The sequence below is a fragment of the Piliocolobus tephrosceles genome, chromosome 5, assembly GCF_002776525.5.
Source record: "Piliocolobus tephrosceles isolate RC106 chromosome 5, ASM277652v3, whole genome shotgun sequence".
In the NCBI taxonomy this organism is placed as follows: domain Eukaryota; kingdom Metazoa; phylum Chordata; class Mammalia; order Primates; family Cercopithecidae; genus Piliocolobus; species Piliocolobus tephrosceles.
Genome location: NC_045438.1, coordinates 50,901,833 through 50,927,062, shown reverse-complemented (window position 1 = coordinate 50,927,062; position 25,230 = coordinate 50,901,833). Strand labels below are relative to the sequence as shown.

Sequence of the window (25,230 nt, the reverse complement as noted above, 5' to 3'; positions counted from 1 at the left end):
TGAGCCGAGATTGCGCCATTGCACTCCAGCCTGAGCGACAAGAGCAAAACTGGGGAAAAAACAAAACGAAAAACTAATAGGAATACTTTTTTGCCCAATTACAAGATCCCTTAACAAGGGCCTTTCAGGCGCATCCCCAGCAGACTGAGATCTTACAATGGCCCTGTCTACCCATTTTATTCATGGGGAAACCGAGGTTCCAAACAGGCTTGCTCATGGAAAAGCTGAGCCAGTGAGTGGAAGATCTGGCACTCAAACATGCCAGTTGTCCAGCCCAAAACGTCCAGCTCCAGGCTTTCGTTTAAACCCCTGATTGAATCCCCCGCTGACGGGGAGCTGCAACTTCATCTCCCTCACCTCTGTACCCCACGGTGTGGGCAGCTACAAGAGGACGCAAACATTCACTCCCTGAGACCAGCCCGCTGCTGTTCCTCTCCCTGGGGACGATTTGGTGGTGGAATTGGGTGGATTATTCAGAGACGGCTATTATCTGACTCGGGTCTTGGGCTGCCACCAACACATCAGAGGTTCACTGGATATAGGGAAGAAATTGTTTCTGCAGAAGTGGCCACAGAAGGCTTTTCTGCTCATTTGTTGACCAAGCAAATTGTAAAGACTTTGCTAACTTCAGCGGAGTTGAGTTTTCACTCTGCCATAGCCACCCCCGTTCAGAGAAACTCCCATTGTTCATGCCAGCCACCGTACAAATCATTATGCAAGAATGAGCAGCCGGCAGCCTTGACATAAATATTGACCTGATTCTTCCTCCTCCTCTAGATTTGTGAGTAAAGAGGGATGAGGGAAAAGAAACAAAACCACAGACGCAGCTTCAGACTCCTGCATCCCAAAAGAAGCACCAGATCAGCCAAAAAAGAAGATGGGACCCCCAAGCCTCATGCTGTGCTTGCTGTCCGCAACAGTGTTCTCCCTGCCGGGTGGAAGCTCAGCCTTCCTGTAGCACCACCGCCTGAAAGGCAGGTTTCAGAGGGACCGCAGGAACATCTGCCCCAACATCATCCTAGTACTGATGGACGACCAGGATGCGGAGCTGGGTAAGCCTCAGGGCCCCAGGGTGGCACCTTGGCCCCTTGGTGCAGGATCCCTGGGTTAGGCTGAGGCTTCTGAGGCGAGGCGGTGGTGTTGATTCGTAGTGGTCATTTTTGAGTACGTTGAAACTAAGACATAGCACCCACACGTGTTTGGGGTCACAACTGGGTCCTCAAGGTTAGGGATCTCTACCCTACTCCTGTTGCAAAACCATTCCTGGATTTCTCCAAAGAGTTAAAGAGAACACGCTGGGCGCAGTGGTTCACACCTGTAATCCCAGCACTTTGGGAGGCCGAGGCGGGTGGATCACCGGAAGTCAGGAGTTTGAGACCAGCCTGGCCAACGTGGTGAAACCCCGTCCTTACTAAAACTACAGAAATGAGCCAGGCATGGTGGCGCACACCTGTAACCCCAGCTACTGAGGAGACTGAGGCACAAGAATCTCTAGAAGTCCGGGAGAAAGAGGTTGTGGTGAGTGGAGATCACAGCACTACACTCCAGCCTGGGTGACAGAGTGAGACGCTGTCTCAAAAAAAAAAAAAAAAAAAAAAGATATGAGCCTGGAACCAGATTTTGGAGGCTCTTGTGGGTTGTGGCAAAGACTGCCAATCATTGATCCCATGAAAGGTGGTCCCTCAGCCTCCATCCACTCTCAAAGGATAACAGCACATTGTTGGTGGCAACAAATATAAAGGTTGACTAGGTTAACCTTGACAACCTGAATTTGTCTTTTAGCTACCAGGAAAAGGTAATTTACATAAAACCAAGTTGTTCCTTGCAGTGCTTTGTATTAATGATCACAAGTATAGATTTTTTCCTCCGGGAGCTTCTCAGTGCAAGAAGAATTTGTAGCCAGGAAGCAGTCAGAGCCCAGAGCTTTTATTGACTATATGACACATAGGATACCTATCTCCTGGCGGCATTTAGAATGAGGAACATTTGATAACTATGGGGAGTCTGCAGACTGTGGCCAGAAAGGTGTGTTTTGTTTCTTGCAGAATTTTGCAGAGAGGTCTGGCAGGCAGCACCTGGACCTCAGAGCTTCTTGATCTGACATTGTGTAGCCCCTACACTGTTTTGGTTGTAGTCATGCCTAGAATTTCCGATGAAATTTCCGATGAACTGCACATTCGTTCGTTCATCCAGCAGATGTTTATTACGCATTTGTTCCAGTCAGTGCACTGTGTCAGGAGCCAGAGAATTGGGGGAGGCTCATTCCAGGTGGGGAGAACAGGAAATTCAAAGATACTGAGATAGAAATGAGCTCAGTGGTTTGGAGCCGAAAAACAAAAAGTGCCAAGGAGCTGGAGTGGAGGGAGTGGGGCCATGATGGAGAGAGATGAGGCTGAGGAGCCGACTTGGCCCCGGTCACACCAGGCCTTGTGGCCATGGTGGAGGCTTTGAGTTTGATTCTTAGTAAAATAGACGTGGATGAGGGGGCCTTAAGAAGAGGAAGGCCATGACCTCACTAAGGTTCCAACAGGATCCCCCCCAGCTCTTTTGATGAAATTAAATTGCAGGGGTAAGGGCAGAAACGAGACACCCATTCAGAGGCCAATGTCGTGATAGGGCAGTGATGATGGAAGCTCAGATCTGGGCGGTCCCACCTGAGGTATGTTTGGGAAATAAACTGATCAATGGGTTAGGTATGCGGGTTAAGGAAAAGAGACATTTCAAGGGCAACTCCTAGTTTGGGGCCCAAATCAACAGGTGAGTGATTGAATACCCACTCTTAGGAACAACACATTTTTGCAACATGATCCAGCTAAGCCTCATGTCTGAATCTCACTGAATTTTGCCTGTGACTTTTGAATAAAACCAAGTGTATCCAGATAAAAAGAAACAAACTGCATATGCAGATATAAGGAAACCAACAGTCTATGCACATACAACGAAAGGAGCCACGGGTATGAAGTAGACACAGGAGAGAGGAGAACAAAGAAAGCCGTGGCTGACTTAAAATATAGAGATTTCTTCTCTCCGTTTGACAGATGGAAAAACTGAGGCAGAGAGAAGCCACTTGTCCAAGTTTGCACAGCTGGAATGTGATTAAACATGATTTGAGCTGAGTGCAGTGGCTCACATCCCAGCACTTTGCGAGCCTGAGGAGGTAGGATCACTTGAGGCCAGGAGTTCGAGACCAGCCTGGGCAACATAGTAAGACCCCGTCTTAACAAAAAATATAAAAATCAGCCAAGGATGGTGGCACACACCTGTAGTATCAGCTAGTGGGAGGCTGAGGTTGGAGGGATCACTTGAGCTCAAGAGGTCAAGGCTGCAGTGAGCCTAGGTCACACCCCTTCTCTAGCCTGGGCAATAGAACAAAACCCCATCTCAGAGAAAAACAAGATTTGAACCCAGAACACGTGATCTTAGCCACTGCTCTGTTTAGTCAGGTTCCTGGGGTGGATATTGAGTTGTTTTCAGATTGGTAGTGTGTGCGTTTGTTAGTTTTTCACTGTTACAGATATTGTTGCTGGAAATTTTAACAGGCATCTTTGCACAGGCAAGGGAGTGCTTCTGAAGGATAAATTCCAGGAGGTGGATGCCGTGGGTTTAGAGCCCCTGGTGTTCAGTGGCCTGTGTCAGCTCTTGCTCAACAGCATTACACAGCATAGATCAGGGCCTACAAGTCTTGCCCTCTGCAAACAAGTCAGACCTCTTCTACCAGCAGCACTGGGTTTTGAAGGAGACTGAGCCTCCTTCAGGAGGTGAGGGATGGGAAGGTGGTTGTGGGAGGAGCATGATAGGCTTTTTATAACCACTAGACAGACCCAGATCAATAATACATGTCCCAAAAAAGCCCAATACATTATCTCACAGTCTGCTACAACTGGCATGCAGTGGGTGGTCCTAAAAAATTTATCATTTGCTATTTTCTGCTCATCCGTGCAGCAGTTCTGACAGCCCTCTGGACTGGAGACTTCCCAACTGAGATAATTCCAGGATTCTTTCTAGTCCCAGGACAGAGAACTGACGTCCATCCTCATTAGGGTCCGGTTGGGAGGACTGGTGCCAGATACACAACATGAGGGACTTGTTCTGTTTCCTAATTGCGAGGTTGGGGGGTCAGAACTGTACCACGTATATTTGATTTTCCTTTCCCTGCACGCATTTGACTCCCTGAGCTGTCTTTTGAAATTGTCAAATGCCCAGGGGAACTGCTTCCAGGGCCATACAAGTTTGTAAGTGGCCTAAATTATCATTACATGTTCAAAGTAGTTGGGGACATCCCTGTGTCTCGGTGACCCTCAGAGACCAGCGGACTTCTGCTGGCCTTCCACTCCAAAAGAGTAAGAGGGAAGCACGTGCAGGTGAAGGTCTCATTTGCAGACGTCCTTTGTTCAGGGAGGCTGTAGAATCTTTGGGCTCTGCCAGGGTTTACTGGTTTAATTTGATCTAAACCTCTGGGGTGCCTCTGGGGCTCCAACAGGCTCTGAGACACCAAGAGGATTAAGACATGGTTCTGGCCTGGAGCAAGAGAATTTTTGCAGCATCCCAGTTCTGATGTATGACTTGAGAATTTCTTTAACTGGACTTATTTTTGACGCTTAAATATTATTTTAAAAGAAACCTCCAAATTCTGACTGTAAAGGAAAAAAACAATACACATTGCTTTCGGTAAAAGATCACTGCAAAACCAAACACAGTGAAAACCAAGTAGCGTTTTTAAATGTCAGCAAGATGCGGCCTCCCACAAAGCCGGTGTGGCTCTGCTATAATGAGGGTGATGGGTAGTTTCAGAAGCAGCATTAAAGGTGAAGTAGCACCTGCCAGACTTTCTTCTTGACCTGATCAGCAGGATAGAGACTAGAAAAGAGAAGAACTTTCTCAAGCTTTTGATGTGAGAGCCCCACTTACATGGGCACCACTTGGTGGTGGCTTTTGTGTCAGAGGGTTAAGACTCCAGCCAGACTCCAAACCCCAGAATATCGGGGTGGATTCCCTAGTGCTCATTTTCCTAAGTGTTCACACCAGGCAAAGATGGTTGCCTTTTAGGGGCCCCTCAGATGGTCAGATTTGAAGTGTGCCCCGCGAGACTACATGCAGTGTTTGCATTTCTTTTTGAGACAGAGTCTCACTCTGTCACCCAGGCTGGAGTACAGTGGTGCGATCTTGGCTCACTGCAACCTCTGCCTCCTGGGTTCACGTGATTCTCCTGTCTCAGCCTCCCAGGTAGCTAGAATTACAGGTGCCTGCTACCATGCCCAGCTAATTTTTGTATTTTTAGTAGAGATGGGGTTTTGCCATGTTGGCCAGATTGGCCTCGAACTCCTGGCATCAGGCAATCCACCGTCTTGGCCTCCCAAAATGCTGGGATCACAGGTGTGAGCTACCATGCCTGGCCTGATGTTTGCATTTCAAAAGAAGTCTTTGCCTTTCAGAACATCTTTATTTGTTTGTTTATATTTTTTGAGACAAGGTTTCGCTCTGTCACCCAAGCTGGAATGCAGTGGCGTGATCACTGCTTACTGCAACCTCAACCTCCTGAGCTTAAGCAATCCTCTTACCTCAGCCCCTGAAGTAGCTGGGACTACAGGTGCACACCATCACACCCAGCTAATTTTGGGAGTTTTTTTGTTTTTTTTTTTTAGAGATGGGCTTTTGCCATGTTGCTCAGGCTGGTTGTTGCAAACTCCTGAGCTCAAGCAATCCGCCCCCATCGGCCTCCCAAAGTGCTGGGATTACAGGTGTGAGCTGCTGCCCCCAGCCTTTCAGAACATCTTTAAAAGAGAATACTCTGAGCAAAGCTGCAAGGGTAAGAGCTGTCTCATTAGCCACTGGGTTCAAATCCTCACTCTGCCATTGACTGTGTGCCCTTGGGAAAGACTCGCCCTCTCTGTGCCTCAGTTTACTCATCTATAAAGTGGAGATGATCTGTCTCCCTGGCATTCTTGTGAGGACTGAATACCTGGCACCTGTCGTATGTGTGACAGTTTGCTCTCACTTGGGTTGTTAAAGCCATCGTCTGTTAGAGCACCCTGGGCCAATGCCACAGTGTTGTTTGTCTATAGCAAGCTTTACACATCAAAATGACATTAAAATCTAAGTGTCTCATGGCACTGAACAGCAACATTACTTTAGAGTCTCCTCCGGCTGACAGTGGGGTGAGTGCTGCCCACACTCATGCAGGTAAGCCGGTGCCCACTCTGCCAGGTATGTGAGCCTGGCATGGCAACATATCCCATAATTTGAGTGGCAATTGTCAATCAAGTTTGCCATGGGTTCTTCTGCTGTTACTGCCTCTGCCGATGAACAGAGTTGCACCATCATGGCTTGCAAAAAGCAACTGAGTGGTGGTTTTGGGGCCTGCAAAAGTACCAGGGGAACCAGCGTTCTACTGGATGTTAAAAATGTGTGTGTCACAACCACTCTCTGTCAGCCTAGATTCTCTCAGTTACGAGTGATGTAAACCCAACTCAAGCAGCATTGAGGAAACAAAAAGGGGACTTTCTTGGACTCATATAAGTAAGTCCAAGTATACACTAAGCTGCAGGTGCGGTTGGATCCAGCAGCTCTGTCTCTGGATGGCCTCTGTCCCTCCATCTCTCCCTGATCTCAGCTTTCCTCCAAGTTGGCTTCACTCTCAGGCCAGCTCTCCAGGCAGCATTCCTGGCATTGCTAGACCCACATGAACACCATACAGGTGCAAACCATCCCTGTGGAAAGAGAGCTGCTCTCACCTAGAAGACAGTGCTCAAATTGAGTCTTTTTGGTCTGACACTGTCTGGGACTTCTGGTCAACCAGATTCAGGGGAATGGAACACAATGGTTGGCCGGATGGAGTCATGTGCATGTTCCTGGAGCCAGGACTGGAGCCAACCCCACTTGAACCACGAGGACTGGGATTGGGATAGAGCAAGTTCCCTAAAGGAAAATTCAGAAGCTGGCACCAGAAGAAGGCAGGTAGCTGGTGTGCAATCCATTTAGAGAGATGCTTGTGACACCCTCACGTGGCGCTCTCTGAAGCAGCTGCTCAAACTGTGAACCAGACTCATTCATTCAGCAGGTGTTTCCTGAGCACCTACTGTGTGCCAAAGGTGATCCAACAGCAAACAAACTAAACAGAGCTTATATTCTAATGTAAGAGTTAACAAGACACATCGAATCTATAGTACACAAGAGAGCACAAAGTGAGGAGGAGAGTAAAGCCAGGAGGGGAAGCTAGGAGGGGCGATCAACCAGGAGAAAGGTGGAGAAAAGAATCGCTGGGATTTTCTATAGGGTAGTCTCATTCGGAAGGGGAAATCTGAGCAAAGAAGGTAAGGAAACCAGTCAAGGGGGTTCCCTGAGGAAGAGCACTCCAGACATAGGGAACAGTGTGTGCAAAGGCCCTGAGGCAGATACTGTGCCAGCAGGCTCAGAGCAGCAAAGAGGCCAGAGCAGTGGGCACAAGGACAGCAGGAAGAGTGAGTGGTAATGGGGAGTTGGTGGTTGGATGGACCATGCAGGGCATGAGCCTTTGAATGGGAGGAGGATTTTGGCTTTCTGAGTGAGATGGACACCAATAGAGGACATTGAGCAGAGGAGGAACACCACCTGATTTGTGTCTTCCAAGGATGCCTCTAGAAGAGTAGACTGAATAGGTATAATGAGAGCAGGGTGTCCAGTAAGGAGTCTACTGCAACAGTCCACATGTGAGATTGTGAGATGAGCCCAGTGAGGAGTCTGTTGCAATGGTCCAGGCATGAGATGATGGCAGCTCAGACCAGAATGAGGAAACTAGTAAGTGCTGGTCATATTTCAAAGGTAGAGCTGATACAAGTGCTGCTGATGGAACTGATGTGGGATGGGAAAGGAGAGTTGAGAATGACTCCAAGGTTGTGGCCTGAAAAACCATGAGAATGGATTTTCTGTGTATACAGATGGGGAAAGCCATGGTTAGAAGCTCTGGGCCGGGTATGGTGGCTCAAGCCTGTGATCCCAGCACTTTGGGAGGACGAGATGTGCGGATCACAAAGTCAGGAGATCGAGACCATCCTGGCCAACATAGTGAAACCCCATCTCTACTAAAAATACAAAAATTAGTGGGGCGTGGTGGCACGCGCCTGTAGTCCCAGCTACTTGGGAGGCTGAGGCAGGAGATTTTCTTGAACTTGGGAGGCAGAGGTTGCAGTGAGCTGAGATTGCACCACTACACTCCAGCCTGGCAACAGAATGAGACTGTGTTTCAATCAATAAATCAATAAACCAATCAATAAGTAAAGAAAGCTCAGTTCTGGACCTGGAAAGTTGCAGGTGCCTGTGAAAAGCCAACAGGAACTGTCCAATAGGCAGCCACATCAGTCAGACGTTGAGAGAGGCCCAGGCCTGGGTGGGCTTAGAGTAGGGGAGGGTGGGGATCGTATGCAAACTGTGTGTTTATTTGTGCTTCGCTGAATCTGAGACTCTTCCAGATCCTGAAAGTTGCAGGGATCCAGCCTGGAGAGCTGTCCAGTGGGAGAGGCAGGCTTTTGAAAGAAAGGCGTAGCAGAGGTCTGGCGGGCCTCCTGTTTTCCACTTTCCATCTGTGAACACAAGGAAACCACACCCTGTGCCACAGACTGATATCCAGGAGATCAATTCCAAATTGCAGGCTCAAGTACTCTCTGTAGGGGCCAAATGGCTGGAAGCCCAGGACAGCATGCCCAGATTCCAGACACCAGATCAGTGCTAACTTCCAGCTCAGCTTCTCTGAGATCCCACCTCCTGGCCTTCCTGCCACTGATCACTAGAGGAGGAAAAACATGTGGATGCAGGTTATCTCAGAAAGAAGAGAGGCTCATTTGGACCCACACTGGTGTTCAGCTTGCCAAGCACATTCCTGTTAGATGATTTTTTTTTCAATTCAGCAACATTTGGGAGGTCACTTGAGTTCTGGAAGTTAAGTGTATCAGGATTAGATTTGGCTGCATGTAAAAGCAAACATAAAATAACACGGCTTAAACAAGACAGAGTTATACAGATGTCTGGAGGTAGGCAGTCTAGGACTGGCTTGGTGGCTTCAAGGTTATCAGGGGCCCAAGCTCCTCCTCTGCCTTTCTGTTCCGTCATACTTACTGCATAGCTTCCATTTGCAAAGTCACCTTGTGGTTAGAACAGCTGCTGGAGCTCCAGCTGTCACAGCCACATTCTAGGCAGCAAGAAAAAGGAAGCACAGGCAGAAGGGCAGGTTAAAGAAAAAAGAACCCACTTCAGAAGTCACATGCAACACAAACAGATCTTATTTACTTGGCCACTTGATCTCAGCAAGAATTATAAAGCACATGCAAATGTGAATCATTCAAAGGCGGTTTAAGTGTTTTTTGCTAAAGTGTGTGCAAGTGCGAGGAAACCACTAGGGCTAATGCAGTGCCCCAGGCTAATTAGCATCAGTGGGACAAGAGGTTACTGGAACCCAGAGACACAGAGGGTCACCTCACAAGAGCTGTCACCCTCTGTTGGCACCACGGAGAGGAAGGTGGAGGAATCTATCTGCCAACCTCACTTTCTTCTTTCGCTATTCTCCTGCCAGGGGCCCTTGTCAGTCAAATCCAACCCAGAGCCCAGAGAGTGAAGGGGCTTGTTGAACCAGCACCTCCAGGCCAGCGCCCTGGGGTGGAGAACTGGACAGAGAGCAGGGCTGGAAGGCCACAGGCAGGCTCCTGGCACATCTTTGGCCATAAGGGAATCTGGGAAATGTCTCCTAGATGGGTGCATTGAAAATAAAGTCAGGGCCTGATCAGAGGAAGAAGGGGAAAGAGATACTGGTGAGCAACTGAGGGTCTCAGCCACACCGGAGATCAGGAGCAAGTGTCCCAGCAAGGACAGCTCCTCCAGCAGTGGGAGGTGTGGCTGTGTGGCCGAACACCGGGGAGACCTGCGTCATGAAGAGTTGTTTAGATGTTCACATGGAAACCCGAGGCAGAAGCACGGCACATGCAAGAGCCCTGTGGCAGGAACAGGTTTGCCAGGACCCTGGAGGAGGGCAGCAGGACCTGGGAATGAAGGGGAGGAGGATGGGGAAGGGGGCAGAGAGCACACAGGGGAGACCCGGTGGTCCCCAGCAGGCTGTGCAGCAGGGTCTGGATTTGATTGCAGGCCCGATGGAAGGACCCCAGAATGTTCTGAGCTGATCCGCTACGCATGCATGTTCTCAGAGGTACACCCCAGCTGTGGGTGAAGAGGGTGGCCCAGGGACAAGAGCGGAAGCAGGGAGATCGGGTGGTGGTTGCAGTGGTCCAGGTGGGAGATGCTGGTGGCACAGAGCGGGATGGGGCGCTGTAGAGAGAGAGAGGTAGGTGGATTCCGGCACTGCTTGGAAGGTCGGCAGGGTTTGCTTGATGGATCGTGAGTGGGCGGGTGAGGGAAGAGGAATCGGGGATGACTCCTAGGTTTTTGGCTGAGCCGTTGGGCAGATGGTGGTGCCATTTACAGAGATGGGAAGGCGGGGGCAGGAGGAACAGATTAGGAGAGGTGGGGAAGGGTGGACATTAAGCTGCTTTGCAAACATCACCCACCAGGCCTGTGGCTGGGCGGCAGCTCTGCATAGCCCCTTCTGAAAAGTGGGGCAAACTCCCTGGAAGCCCTGCCCCACTGAATAAATATCCCTCCCAGGGATGGTGATTGTAGCGTTTCCAGTTAGAGGAATATTTCTGGGTGGAGCTTCTCCGAGAGGAAATGACCAATCATTGCAGAGCCCCGTCAATTACACCCAAGCCCTGCCCTTTCCCACGTGTGCTCTGCCACCTCCCTGCTGTGGTTGACAATTACCATAGCAGAATTTTCTCCCAGGAACTTCTACAACCAGAGGCAGCAGAAAGCAATGGAGAAAAAATTAACTGCATGGTCTCTCTGACAACTCGATGCTTATTAATAGAATCTCAGTCCTGCCTCTTTAACATCTGCTTAATTGATTTTGGGTTTAGGAACCGATTTGGAGGCTTGGCTTTTTGTAGCTGAAACCAGCAGTAACATTTGACTTTATTTTGTAATGTCCAAGAGTCGGGAATGGCTCACCTTTGCACCATCAAAAGAAGAACAACATCCTCTGAGAAACAGGTCCCCGGAATCCAGTGTAATTATTCTGGATTGAGTTACAGGCACAGCAAGAGTTGCCACCGGCAGCAGTGAACACATTACTAGGTGAAAAACAAGAGATTCCCTTGCCCAAGTGTGGCTGCCGATTTCTGCTGTTTGTGCCCCAGGCCTTTCTCTCCCCTTTGCTAGAGACAGAGCTATTCTGGGGCAGTTGGTCAGATCTGAGGGGCCCAGCCTGCTGCAGCCCTTTCGCACGTGTTGTCTTGGGCATGGTAGGGAGCGCACAAGCTGATCCTACAGCATTGCAGACATTCCAGGGACACTTGAGGGCCAGGAGAGGGCTGCTGAATGAATTCTAGCCTGTTAGGTGGACACCAGTAGCCAGAGGACAGTGCAGGACACAGGTTCTTCCCCACCTGTGGCTCGACCTTATAGCCCTCTTCATCCCCTACCTGTCCAGGTCAAGGCTCTGTTCCAACCTGTACCTGACCCCGCAGCCTCTCGGGAAGCCTCCCCACTGAATGCCTGTTCTCTGCAGGTCTCTGGGCCCCAGTAGACTATTACCTTTGCAGATTTATTTAGCTGCTCCCTTCACTTGGAATTGAATCAGCTAAGGGTTGCAAACTGCATGCCCACCGGGCCAGGGAGGTGCTGGCAAGGAGGAAGTAGATATGGTAGGGGCCGTGGAAGACCAGAGGAGGACCTTCTCAAGTGGGCCTTCGCTACTCGGGTCCAGCCCACTGTGGGCCCATCAAAGCCAGATCTTTGCATTTTTCAAGCAAAGCCAGAAAGCTGAATTGATGTGAAATCTCACAATTTAAGAAAAAGGCCATTCAATTTGTAACATCCTTTCCTTTTGGGCAGACCTAAATCAAACACACATGCAGATAAAATTTAGTCTAGAGGGACTCCATTTTTTAACTCCGTGTGAGACGATACTTGTGGAAAAGCTGACGTGCGGCCAGGTGCGGTGGCTCACTCCTGTAATCCCAGCACTTTGGGAGGCCCAGACAGGTGGATCACTTAAGGCCAGGAGTTCAAGAACAGCCTGGTTAACATGGTGAAACACTGTCTCTACTAAAGATACAAAAAATTAGACAGGCATGGTGGTGGGAGCCTGTAATCCCAGCTACTCGGGAAGCTGAGGCAGGAAAATCACTTGAACCCAGGAGGCAGAGGTTGCAGTGAACCAAAATCATGCCATTGCACTCCAGCCTGGGTGACGAGAGAAACTCTGTCTCAAATACATAAATAAATCTGACATGCATTAAGTGCTTTCTGTATGTCAAGCATTGAACTGAAAACCATATATATATATATATGGTGTTTCTTTTCTCAAAACTCAGAACAACCCTGAGAAGGAGGCATTGTTATTTTCCCTGCTTTGCAGATGGGGAACCTGAGGTACAGGGTGGCTAAATCGTTTGCACAAGGTACCTGGTTAATAGGAAGTGGCAAAAATCAAGATTTGGAATCAGGCCTTCTGACTGAAAATCCTTTTCATCCTACTGGTTATAGTGACATAGCGATAGGTTCTATAATCTATCCTAGAATTTCATAGTCAAACCTTATACCTAAAGTTATCTATGAGCTGTGTTTATACAGACAGGGAAGCTGAGGCTCAAAGAAAGTCAGTGATTTAAGGCAGTTCACACCTCATTCTTGGTCTCTCAAGTCATTGCTCTTTGGCATCCAAAGTCTACAGATCAAAAAGGGCCTGGTGATTCAGTCTAGGACCGAAGTGTGTACGTGCCTGTGTTTGTGTGTGCGTTATAGACACACATTCATTTGTAGCAGTGGAACCATTTCAACTACAAAACAAAACAGGTAAGAGAGCAATCAGGAGAAGGATGTGGCCTGGAGAGGGGTGTGTGGTGCCCCCTTCATCCTCAGCCTGCCCCGTGCCAGGTGGACCTCAAGGTCCCTCTCCTCAAGGAAAGAATGCACAGCTTGCGGGCCCCTGGGAGCAGACTGGCCCCAGGTAGAGTGTAGCTGGTGATATGTAGCCACAACAGAGAGTGTCCTATGTTTCTCGGTCATCTGTAGAAAGACCACTGTGTGCCCTTTTCCCCTAAATCCCAGGACCCGTTTCACATAGGGGTAGCACACAGGCCGGTGCAAGAATGCTGGGTGCCAAATCCTGCACTCTCCCATTGTTCTAGAAACCTGTGGCCCTCTTGCTGCATTTATTTTATTTATTTTTTATTTATTCAGGAGTTCAAGCCCAGCCTGATCAACATGGTGTAACCCTGTCTCTACTAAAACTACAAAACAAAACAAGACAAAATAGCCAGGCGTGGTGGTACTTGCCTGTAATCCCAGCTGCTTGGGAGGCTGAGGCAGGAGAATCGCTTGAACCCAGGAGGTGGAGGTTGCAGTGAGCCAAGATCGCGCCACTGCACTCCAGCCTGGAAGACAGAGGGAGACTCTGTCTCAAAATAATCAATCAATAAGATTACACCAGCAAAGCTTTAAAATATCTAAGTAATGCAAAGCAGAGATAGCCCTTGACTCCCCACCCACCACGTACACCACTCACCCCAAAGGCACCGTCTGTAGCCTGCGTGTCCCGTAAGAATGTTTACTCTTCATTTACTCACACAGAAGCACCAGGAAGAGCAGCAAAAGGCAAGAAGGAAGGGGATGGCATGATTCTAATCAGCACAGTCCAGAGAAAGCCTTGCTGGGAAGGCGATATTTGCAGAGACCTGAAGGCAATGAGGGACTTAGTCTGGGCTGAGGAGTGGCAGGTGCGAAGGTCCTGAGGGAGGAGCATGCTTGGTGTGTTCAAGGAACAGCAAGGAGCTCAACATGACTGGAGCGGAGGAGCTTGAGAGAGAGAGATTATAGACATATCATTAGAGTCTGTGATGGCAGGGCCTCCTAGGGAAAGCAGCGGAAGGAAGAATGGGGCAGGGAGAAAAAGGCAGAGTCAGTAAACTCAGGACATCAGACATTGATATGTCTCAACTCAGACATTGATATGTCTATAATGTCAGCAAGGAGCTCAACATGACTGGAGCGGAGGAAGCTTGAGAGAGAGAGAGAGAGAGTGGTAGGAGTTGTAGTTGGGGCGAGTGAGTGTCCAGATCACTGAGGACCTTGTAGAACAGAGGGAGGACTTTGGTTTTTACCCTGAGTGAGGCAGGCGGTCACTGGAAGACAAAGAGCAAATGAATATGATGATCTCCCTGACTATTTTAAAAGGAGTCCTTTTACTTTGCCACCAGGCAGGCACGGTGGCTCATTCCTGTTATCCCAACACTTTGGGAGGCCAAGGCAGGAGGATCACTTGAGCCCAGGAGTTCAAGACCAGCCCACGCAACGTGTCAAAGCCCCATCTCTACAAAAAATACAAAAATTAGCTGAGTGTGGTAGTGTGTACCTGTAGTTCCAGCTACTCGGGAGGTGGAGGTGGGAGGATCGCCTGACCCTGGGGAGGTCGAGGCTGCAGTGAGCTGTGATCACACTACTGCACTCCAGCCTGGGCAGCAGAGTGAGACCCTATCTCAAAAGAAACAAAGGCCTCTGGGCACCAAACGGAGAATAGAAGAACAGCTTAGGAGCCTACTGCAATAGTCCAGACAGAGAAACCAGTGATTAGAATGAATTTAAGTCGATGTCCTGAGTTTACTGACTCTGCCTTTTTCTCCCTGCCCCATTCTTCCTTCCGCTGCTTTCCCTAGGAGGCCCTGCCATCACAGACTCTAATGATATGTCTATAATTTTAAGAAACTAGTCATAGGAAGGCATCATCTCATTAGTTATACATCAAAATCACCCAAGTTGGGGGCTGCAGGGATTTGTCTAGGAAGGGTGCGGGGTGCCCCTGCTCCCAGCTGATATGAGCCACCTAAACCTCAGGAATCGCCAAAAAAAAAAGGGGGGGGGGCGGCCGGGGTCATGTTTTAAATCCTGAAACTCCCTGGCACCTTGATAAGTCCCCATAGTGTTTGCTCTGACTTAGACCTTTAGAAGAGCAAATTCATTCAGCATTTCCTATGACACTGGCAACGTCATCATCTGTGGCAGGTCAACAAGACATTGATTTTATCACTGATGGACTTATTGGATGGTGCATCAAAAAATAAATATATATATATAACTTGCACCTTAATTCTCTAACTCAATGTAGTTAACTTGGATTGAGATTAAAGGGTTTTTTCTTAAATCACGTTAATTAAAAATATCAAAGAAATGATAGCACAGTGGTACACAGAGAGGCCCCCAAAAAGCCACCCTGAATGGGGAAGCAGTTCAGGAGTGTCATGGGAGAAACCACATTCTGGCAATTGGGTGGTTTGGGCCCCCAAATTTAAATCCCAACTGATGGAGGTGGGGGTGAGGCCTCTCCAGCCCATCGGAGTCACAGAGGTGTCAGAGTGACCTCACCCTCTGCCTGGTGTAGTGGGAAAGCTTGGTCATGGAAAGAAACCGGGGCTGTTTTTGTCTGCATGTCCCCAGGTTTATGTTGGACGGAAGAAGTTGAGGTTGGCTGGCCCGGCTGCATTGAAAAGCTTGAAAACTGGCCTTTTCATTTCTGTGTGGCCGTGTCGTTCAGGTCCTTCCTCCCATCGGAGCTGTCCTTCTGCATTAGGGCCGGGGCTGGGCAAGGGGATGAGATCATATTTTTTGTGTGTTAGAGATGTGGGTTTACACAGCCTCGTCGCTATGGCAGTTTTAATAAAGCAGGTTACTGTCCCCGAGGGGAGGCTTAGCACATAACACTGCCCATGCACAGATGCTGCTGTCATTCCGGGGCACTGTTGTCCTTTACTTGTGGATTGACACAGCGCTCCTCCGCCAGCTGATTGGGGAAGGGTGAGTGCCGGCCAGGAGCACCCCACAGCTCGCTTCCTCTGGAATGAAGAGGAAGGAGATTTAAGCATTTCAGGACCCTGGATCTGAGCCCATTAAAAACAAGAAATGCCTCTGGAGGCTGTTCACTGTTTGCCAAGGCAGCACTGGGGGCTGTGGACTGCAGGTGATTTCATCAGGTGATGGCCTGCCCTGGGTTTCGTGCCAGAAGGGTCTGACCAGTCGGGTGGGTGGCCAGCGTCTGTCCTTGCTGCAGGCTCTGGAGACCGAGAGAGGCTGAGCCGTCACTACCAGCTGCTTCGTCCTTTCTCCTTAGCGTTTGGGACCAGGGAGCAAAGGATTGATTCCACTTGGGGTGCCCTGGACTCATGCATTTAAGAAACATTTATGAGCACCCGCTGCATGCCAGGCACTGTTCTAAGTTTTGGGGCTAGAGCTGTGGAGCCATCAGAAGTCACAGGGGACAGCAGACGGGATCAGTAGAGAAATACATAAAAGTATATCGTGTGTTAGATGATGAGTGCAGGGTTGAAAATGTCAGGCAAGGAAGGCAGTTAAAAAATATCGGGGGCCAGGGAAGGCTCCACGGAGAAAGGAACTCTAAAGACAAGAAGGGGGTGAGGGCGCCACTGCAGGGCTCTGGGGGAGAGGTGTTCCAGGCAGAAGGAACAGTAGGGCGAAGGCTCTGGGTTGGGAGCACGCCTGTCAGTCTGCAGACAGAGGGGAGGCACCTGTGGCTGCAGAGAGTGGGCAGAGAGGGGGATGGGGTTAGGGAGGAAGGGAATTGGGTCCCACCACTCTCTGTGGATGGGCTGAAGGACTTGGGCTCCTCTGAGTGAGCAGGAGCCCCGGAGAGTGTCAGGAGAGGAGACTCTGGCTGCACCATGGGGAATGAGTGACTGGAGTCCAATCAGGAAGCAATTGGCCTGATTTCAGGGAGAGAGGATGATCGCCTGGCCCACAGGGGAGGTGGCAAGGGTCCGACCGTGGATGCTTACATTGAAGAGAGAAACAGGCTTTGCTGATAGATTGGATGTGGGAACTGAAAGATGGGAGGAATTGTAGCCAAGATGATTGCCCGAGTACCCAGAGGAAAGGGGACTGGCTTTGGGAGGAGCTGGAGGGATGGTGACATCAGGGCTCGGCTGTGGGTGTAGCACTCAAGGTCTAATAGCCAGATGACATCAACGGATGTCAGGGTTGTACCAAGCCACATATCAAGGGAAGTCAGGTCCCAGTTGTACCAAGCCAGTGATTGCCAAATTCTAATCATTCCCTCACAATTTTCATCATATATCTGTGTGCCACTTGTACTATTATTTACTTTTTAAAAATTGGCTGTAATTGTTGTTTTTAAACGAAGGATTTCCACTACCCTAAGGAAAAGCTGAGGTTACTTGCCCTAAATAGAAGGAAACCAAGCCACGCAATTAACCTAAGGCAATGCCACCCCCTGCCTAGCGCTCCAAGCGGCCTTTCACACCACCAGTGTCCCTGGTGTTTGGTGATGCGACTCTGTGCCGCCCCACCACTGGTGTGCCTGATGAAGTCACCACTAGGTGGCCCCCTTCTGGGTCACCAAGGGACCATTCTGAGCTTAACTGAAGCCAAGGGGGAACCAAGAGCATGGGGACCTCTCTGTACTTCCTCAGGACACTGTTACCACCTCCCGTGTGACAGCAATGTTTTCTGAATGTGAAACTCAACACCCTGCCTCTACTGGGTTTGAGTCTTCGCTGCCTGCCCAGCTGTGCAGCCTTAGCCAGTCATTCAGCTCCCAGGTTCAGTTCCCTCTTCTGTAAAATGGGCCATTGGCAGAATTAAGTGATGAGTGTCTTCAGCCCTGCCATAAGAATTCCGCCAGTGATAGTCGCCACTATTAATTATAATGATTCTTGTCGGCATAGAAGACTGCCCTCTTCCCCAGGAATAAGTTGGAGCGCTCTCAGTTCCCTAGATATACCAGAAGGTTGCAACACCCAAGTGTTCAGGGGTCGGACAGGTAACGAGAGTGGGTGCAGGTGGCATAAGACTGTAGGGAGTGCAGGGGAGTGTGGCAAACTGGAGAGCAGATATTCTGTGTGATGCTATTAATGTCAAATTTTTAAAATCCACTCTACAAGACACCAACACACAGATCTGTGGACATTAACTGGTTTGGACTCCTGAGATATGAAAAGCCAAGAGTGTAAGATAGTATTTGATGTGTTATTGTAGCTGGTGTCTGTTGAGCACATGATGTGCCAGGCACTGTGCTAGGCAGTGAACAAAGTAGGCTGAGTCCCTGCCCTTGTGGAGTGCTCTGGTGAAGGCAGCAACACACAAATAAGTGAAATCAAAATGACTTGCGTTTGAGGACAGTAACTGCTGTGGAGAGACACGGAGTGGGGAAGCAGAGTGGAGAGTGCTATGGGTTGGGGGAGGCAGTTTCAATACAGGCCAGGGAAGGGCCTCTCCAAGAAGGTGGTGTCTGATCAATACCTTGAAGGAGACAGAGGTAGCCCTGTGACTGGAGGAGTGGGAGCATCCCAGGCTGGGGGTATGGCTGAGGCAGAGACCAGGAGGTGGGAGGGCGGCCAATGTGCAATCCTGGGACCTCAAGGGCGAGACCTTGGTGCCTTGATTGGTGGTAAAAATTGAAAGTAGAAGCAGCTGATTGGTGAGCAGAGGGCCCTCCCCAGATCCCCAGGAGACTGTGGTGGGTCTGATGCTTGTTTTCAGTTCTCTAGGGGGTTGCTAGGTGAGTGGGATCACAGCCTTCACATGCCTGGTAGACCCTGTTTTGGTTTCCCACTGCTGTCCTAACAGATCACAAACTGAGTGGCTTAAAACAACAAATGTATTCTCTCAACAGTTCTGGAGGCCGGAAGTCCGAAATCAAAGTGTTAGCATGGCTGTGCTTCCTCAGAAGGCTCTAGGGGAGAGCCCTTCGTTGCCTCTTCCAGCCCTGGGACCCTAGGAGTTCCTTGTTCCATAGCTCGTATGTGCATCCCTCCAGTCTCTGCTTCCCTTTGAATGTGGCCTTCCCCTCTGTGCCTGTGCGTCTTCTCCACTTTGTGTCCTATGTGGACACCTGTCTCTGGATTTAGGGCCCACCCAGGGAATCCAGAACAAATCTCACCTCAGTATCCTCAATTTAATTACATCTGCAAAGACCCCCTGTATTAGTCTGTCTTCATGCTGCTGATAAAAACATACCTGAGACTGGGTAATTTAGAAAGAAAAAGAGGTTTCATGGACTCAGTTCCATGTGACTGGGGAGGCCTCAGGATCATGGCAGAAGGTGAAAAGCACATCTTACATGGTGGCAAGCAAGAGAGAATGAGAACCAAGCAGAAGGGAAAACCTTTATAAAACCATCAGATCTCGTGAGACTTATTCACTACCAAGAGAACAGTATGGGGAAAACCACCCCCATGATTCAGTTGTCTCCCATCGGATCCCTCTCACAACACGTGGGAATTATGGGAGCCACAATTCAAGATGAGATTTGGGTGGGGACACAGCCAAACCATATCACCCTCTTTCCAAATATAGCCATGTTCACAGCCTCCAGAAATTAGGACATGGTCTTATCTTTAGGGGATGGGGGCACCATTCAACCTGCTGCACACCTTAAGAACTGCAAGGAAAAGGGGAAAATCCAGGGATGGCCGTAGAAGGAAAAGAGAGGATTTCCATGGAATGTTTCCATCAAATCACTAAAGGTCTAGGCACCAACCAAAGCATACAATTGAGCATGCACTTGTCACACCTATGTTCAGTACCCACTGTGTGTCACACGGCAGCAGTGCTGAGGATTCAGCAGTGAGTGGAGCACACGGCCTTTGCCCTCCTGGGACCGTGGCCTGCACACAGTAGGGCTCCCACACACGTTCATTTGCTTCCTTCTTTCCTTTCTTCCTAAGTGTCTTGCTCTGCTTACAGCTTGGTTGAGAAACAAGAGCAGGCATGGCCAGACAAGGTGGTTCATGACTGTAATCCCAGCACTTTGGGAGGCAGAGGCAGGCAGGTCACTTGAGGTCAGGAGTTCAAGACCAGCCTGGCCAACATGGCAAAACCTTGTCTCTACTAAAAATACAGAAATTAGCCGGGTGTGGGGGCTACTTGGGAGGCTGAGGCAGGAGAATCTCTTGAATCTGAGAAGCAGAGATTGCAGTGAGCTGAGATCATACCGCTTCACTCCAGCCTGGGCAACAGAGCAAGACACTGTCCCCCCCCCAAAAAAAAAAGAAAGAAAGAAAAGAAAACAAAGAAGAGCAGGCATGACCGAAACCTCAAAGCCTGGGGTGTGATCAGTACTCAGGACACACGCTGCAAGAGTGCTCAGAGCTCTCAAGCCCCAGCAGCCAGGGTGGTGCCAGAGGCTCCTTACGAGAGGGGTACTAGGCCAATGGGTTGAATTTGGGGTGAGGGTTGATGGGTTCCAGGCTCAAAGAAACATGTGGACAAGAGGCCAGCAGGGTTTGTGGCTGATGGCAGGGCACCCCAGCCAGGGAATAGTCAGGGAGAAGGTTTGCCACCAGGTTGGCATGACCAGATTTCAATAAGAGCAAACAATTCTTGGGAAGGTTCCAAAGAAAACAAAGTATAATCTTCCCTCAATTTACATGGTGGTTGGTTTCCGAAAGAAAAAACAAAACAAAAACAATGTTCTGTTTAAAATTTGTAAAACAGTTTGATTCCAGTCTCAGGTCATTTGTAAACAGGTTTTTAACTGCCCTGCAGGCAGAGATGCAATTACAGTACAGGACAGTGACAGTACAGGCACTTACAGTCACACACCTCCAGCACCATTGCAAAATCCTCCAGACTCCAGACCTGGACCGCAGGAGTGTCCAGGCAGACTCAGGATCCAGGGTCCTCCCTGATGGTGCCGGACGGTCCCACCATGCAGCAGTGGCCCCTGCCCCATCTGCCCCATAGGTCTGCAGAATGTGCCCACTCCAGACCTAGGGATGCCGCAGTGAGAGTCCCCCCAGTGCCGGTGCCCCCCAGGTCTCCTGCCCTGCGCCTCACTTCCACCTTCACCTTGCAGGTTCCATGCAGGTGATGAACAAGACCCGGCGCATCATGGAGCAGGGCGGGGCGCACTTCATCAACGCCTTCGTGACCACGCCTATGTGCTGCCCCTCGCGCTCCTCCATCCTCACCGGCAAGTACGTCCATAACCACAACACCTACACCAACAACGAGAACTGCTCCTCGCCCTCCTGGCAGGCGCAGCATGAGAGCCGCACCTTCGCCGTGTACCTCAATAGCACCGGCTACCGGACAGGTGAGCAGGGACGGGGTTGGGTGCAGGAAGGGAGTGACAGCCGGGGCGGGCATCCCTGGGTGTGGTCTGTGCGCCACTGCGGTACCCGAGATGATTCTGGATAGCCCCTAGAGCAACTCTTATAATTTCAGAGTTGTGCATTTATTTCTGTGTGTATTAGAGAAATACAGATGTATTTGCCTACAGTAGTGATGCAAAGTGACCTTGTCAAAGGAATTTGAGATCCCCCTCCCAAAAAAGTGAGTCTTTTCAAAATATGAATTATAGTGCAGAGAGGCCACAAGGTGCCCGTGCATGAGTTTGCATCCTCTGTTAATTATTATTAAGCACATCAGGGACTGTTGTGTTGACTTCAAACCATCAGCTTGGAAGAAGGTTCCAAAACATGGGGGTGGGGGATGGGAATTCATGGAGGGGAACAGATATGGGGCTGTGTGGTCGCTCTCTACATGGCGGTAACCAAGGTGGTGCAGAAGCTGACGTGGTGGTTAACTGTCCACACTCACCCGGTAAGTGTTGTCCTCGGTGGAGGGTGACCTGGTTCCTGTTTGCTTATCCTGCAGGAGGTCTTTGGTGGGCTCTGAAGGCTCACCTGCCAGGCTGGTTGTCTGAGGTAGAGATGCAATTACAGTATAGTTACTTACCACAAGCTCTATTGCAAAACCCTCCAGACTCAATTAATTTAACTTGCTTTAATTAAAAATAAATACTCTCCACCTTGGGTAAGAAGCTGCGGCAGTTGTGAAATCAGATACTGTGGTTCAGATGTTGCAACCCCAGGAAGTTGCATCCAAGTGACAAGGGGTTTGTTTGGGTGGGAGTGCCACCAGGGAAGGATGGACGCCTCCTTCAGCCCTGTTCACAGCCCTGAACCTGCAGCCCTCGAGGCTGGGCAGCCACCTCTCAGATACACATTGTGGGCTGGCAGGGATGCTTTGGGGTGGGGAGCAAGCCAGTAAGGTGTGTCTTCTTACAGCCTCATCCCACAGCCAGAATCACCTAGAAAGTATGTTCTGCTGAGAACTAGGAAGGCCTTGTTCCTATACCTTGTTCCTGTATATCATGCGTGCCATTGTGCAGAATCAACCACCTGTTGGTTCCCCTGAGCCTCTGCAGAAAGCCACATGTGTCAGAGGTTACCATGGCCACCACCCTAGATGGTTGGAGGGCCTGGATATTGCTAGCAGAAGCAGGAGAGGCAGGCCCGCAGCAGAGCAGTGGGCCCTTATTAAAGATGCACCTGCAACTTGGGTCCAGCAAGTACAGCCATGCACTCAAGAGTGACAACCTTGAAATGTTTTAAAGTCTGAATATTTCACTGAAAATATTATTTTAAAATATGCGGCACAACTTACTTTTTGTTTAATGTATACTGGAGGCCAAAAAAAAATATGTCTGAGGGGTGAGTGTGTGGCTCACAGACTCTGTTTTCACAACCTCTGGGTGAAAGGTCTATAAAGAAACCTTTCGTTTTGGATGCTGGAAGATCAGTAAAGACCCTAACCCTGTTCTCATCAATCCCCCTCATTTCACAGCCAGGGCCACTGCGGCCCAAAAAAGAGACCTGCCCAGAGGTGAGGTGTTTGTGGCATAATCAAAATGGAATGCAAGATCATGGGAACTCAGAGGGGGCGTGGAAATCGTATTCATCAGACTGAAAGGAAGCTCACATATTCTGTGACATTCTGAGGGCCAAGGGTGGGAGCTTAAGGCTAGTGTTCCAAAATCTTAGAGACAACATGAGAAAACAAACTATCTGAAGAATACACATTCTCTAAAGTGGATTTCCCAAACTTGTCCTTGAATGTACGGAAGTCACCAAAAAGCTGTCTCCCTAAAGAAGTGCTTTTATTCAACTATGCTTCATTATTATACCCTCATGAAGACTGGGAGCATAATGTCAAGTGTAAAGAGCCAGACACAGAGAACATTTATATGTTTGTAAAACTGGCACTGAGAATTTTATTCATTATGTTTAGAATGCCACTCTGTACAAGGAATCCCATTCCAGCCTTACTTTCAGAACTCAGGAACCTGAAAACACCTGTTTAGTCTGATGAACTGGTGTACTCCTGGTTATTAAATAATAAGAGCCACACACCCTGTATACTTTCCCTCTTTGCCTTGGCAGCTAGGAAGCTCAGGTTTGAGTTTTATATTAGGTTGTTGTTTAAAGTGGAAATATTTTAAAGATCCAACTGTATGATATGTCATACTGATCAGTGTTGACTAAGAAAAATGACAAAAATCTATAACGACTTCAAAACCTTCTAGATTATTTTTTTCCTTTTAGATTGATTTGTACATACATATTAGAATATATTGTAAATTTTTAATCCCTCAGGGACCAAAAATAAATTGTTCCTGCTGAGTCTTCAGCCATATTAAACCCTGTGTTCATGTGGCCACCTGGCAAAGTTAGTTCAGTTGGATTTAAGTTTGGCCGTGTGTGTCAGAGAGACCGGGAATGTCAAATAAAATTCCAAGTTCTGGTGACCCTGATCTATGAAGTGGTCAGAGACTCAGACTCCCTTTCTCCTTATTTCCCATTGGTGAGAAACAAGTCACATGGCCATGCATGGCTGCGAGGGGGCCTGCGAAATGTAGTCTTATTCTAGACATTTACCCAGATGAAAATTATTTTACTGTGGGAGAAGAAGCAAATGGATACTGAAGGGCAAGTAAAGTCTAGGCCACCCTAACGGTTATTAGCCATTTGTGTTTGAGATAGTCGTTTGAATAGAGGAGATCAGCCCAAACTAAGGAAGACTGACCCCAGAAAAATGCTACTTAAGTGGACCCACATTTCATAATAAATAGTGCTTTTAATGTACTTAGTAAGGTATTTGATCTAGAAATGAAACTATGATATTTCAAGAATAACTCTGTTATGTTACGTCTCTTTTTTTCTTTTTTTAAGACAGAGTCTTGCTCTGTCACCCAGGCTGGAGTGCACTGGCACAATCTCAGCTCACTGCAGCTTCCGCCTCCTGGATTCAAGCGATCCAGGATCAGCCTCCTGAATAGCTGGGATTACAGACGCCTGCCACCACACCTGACTGATTTTTGTATTTTTTATAGAGATGGGGTTTTGCCATGTTGGCCAAAACTCCCGGTCTTAAACTCCTGGCCTCAAGTGATCCACTTGCCTGGGCTTCCCGAAGTGCTGGGATTACATGCATGAGCCAACACACGCGGCCCTCTGTTAGGTTGTATCTAATGATATTTAACAAAGATTGGGCTCTAGCTGTAACTAATGAGTTGATTCTTTAATCAAGTGAATTGATGAAATGTAGGGAGGAATATAATGTGTTTCACAAATTTAAATGGATGGCACAAGATGATATCCTTTACTTCACCAGGGACATTTTTGCAAAAGTATTTGAGATTTGATCAGTTTTTTCAAGGGACTCTCCTAATTCTTTGACATCTGAATCTTCCCCTGTGAAGTGCATCTCATACTTCATCATCCTTCTCAATAGTCTCTTCTCCTTCATGTAGTATCTTTATAGACCAGGTAATTATTCGTCAGTGGATTTGCCTGTGTTTTTTGAACTATCTTCCAGCGTCATCTTAATTAATTTCACAAACCCTGCATCTTTTAAAAGATTTGCAATTTCATTTTGCAGTGATCTTGCTTTGCATGGCCCCATGTTTGCAATGGAGATTGAAAAAAGGACAAAATGAGAGAAGCTAAGTTTAAGCAGGATAAATATCAATTTGTTCATGAATATTTCTCTGTATGGCTTCTTACAACTTGGGGGATTGGATCTCAGATATGAATACCCTTGGAAGGATCAATTTCATCCTCAGGTTTGTTTGTTTGTTTGTTTGTTTGTTTTTGAGACAGGGTCTCACTCTGTTGTCCAGGCTGGAGTGCAGTGGCACAATCTCAGCTCACTGCAACCTGCACCTCCTGAGTTCAAGCGATTCTCCTGCCTCAGCCTCCCCAGTAACTAGGATTACAAGTGCACGCCACCACACCCAGCTAATTTTTTGTATTTTTAATAGAGATGGAGTTTTACCATGTCGGCCAGGCTGGTCTCGAACTCCTGACCTCAAGCAATCCACCCTCCTCAGCCTCCCAA

General features: G+C 48.7%; 1 protein-coding gene and 1 pseudogene across 2 annotated transcripts; both read left to right on the top strand.

The window, feature by feature from the left end:
• Nucleotides 1–25,230, top strand: part of LOC116418817 — a 188,167-nt pseudogene that overhangs the window by 69,103 nt on the left and 93,834 nt on the right.
• On the top strand, nucleotides 729–24,949 carry LOC113223680 (extracellular sulfatase Sulf-2-like). Of its 2 annotated transcripts, none has more exons than XM_026453062.2 (3): nucleotides 729–1,052; nucleotides 20,903–21,142; nucleotides 24,772–24,949. In XM_026453062.2, the coding sequence occupies exons 1-3, from the start codon at nucleotides 1,028–1,030 to the stop codon at nucleotides 24,837–24,839; spliced, it is 333 nt and encodes a 110-aa protein (XP_026308847.1). In that variant the 5' UTR covers nucleotides 729–1,027; the 3' UTR covers nucleotides 24,840–24,949. The 2 variants fall into 2 exon arrangements, with proteins under 2 accessions (XP_026308847.1, XP_026308848.1); XM_026453063.2 differs by lacking the exon at nucleotides 24,772–24,949 and adding an exon at nucleotides 22,678–23,231 and having other exon boundaries at nucleotides 730–1,052.

Bases quoted from the DNA above. Each gene is read 5' to 3' on its own strand.
- LOC113223680 (XM_026453062.2), top strand. From the start codon at position 1,028: ATGGACGACCAGGATGCGGAGCTGG. The intron at 1,053-20,902 runs GTAAGCCTCAGG...TTCACCTTGCAG, and splicing joins CGACCAGGATGCGGAGCTGG to GTTCCATGCAGGTGATGAAC. The intron at 21,143-24,771 runs GTGAGCAGGGAC...TTCATTTTGCAG, and splicing joins TAGCACCGGCTACCGGACAG to TGATCTTGCTTTGCATGGCC.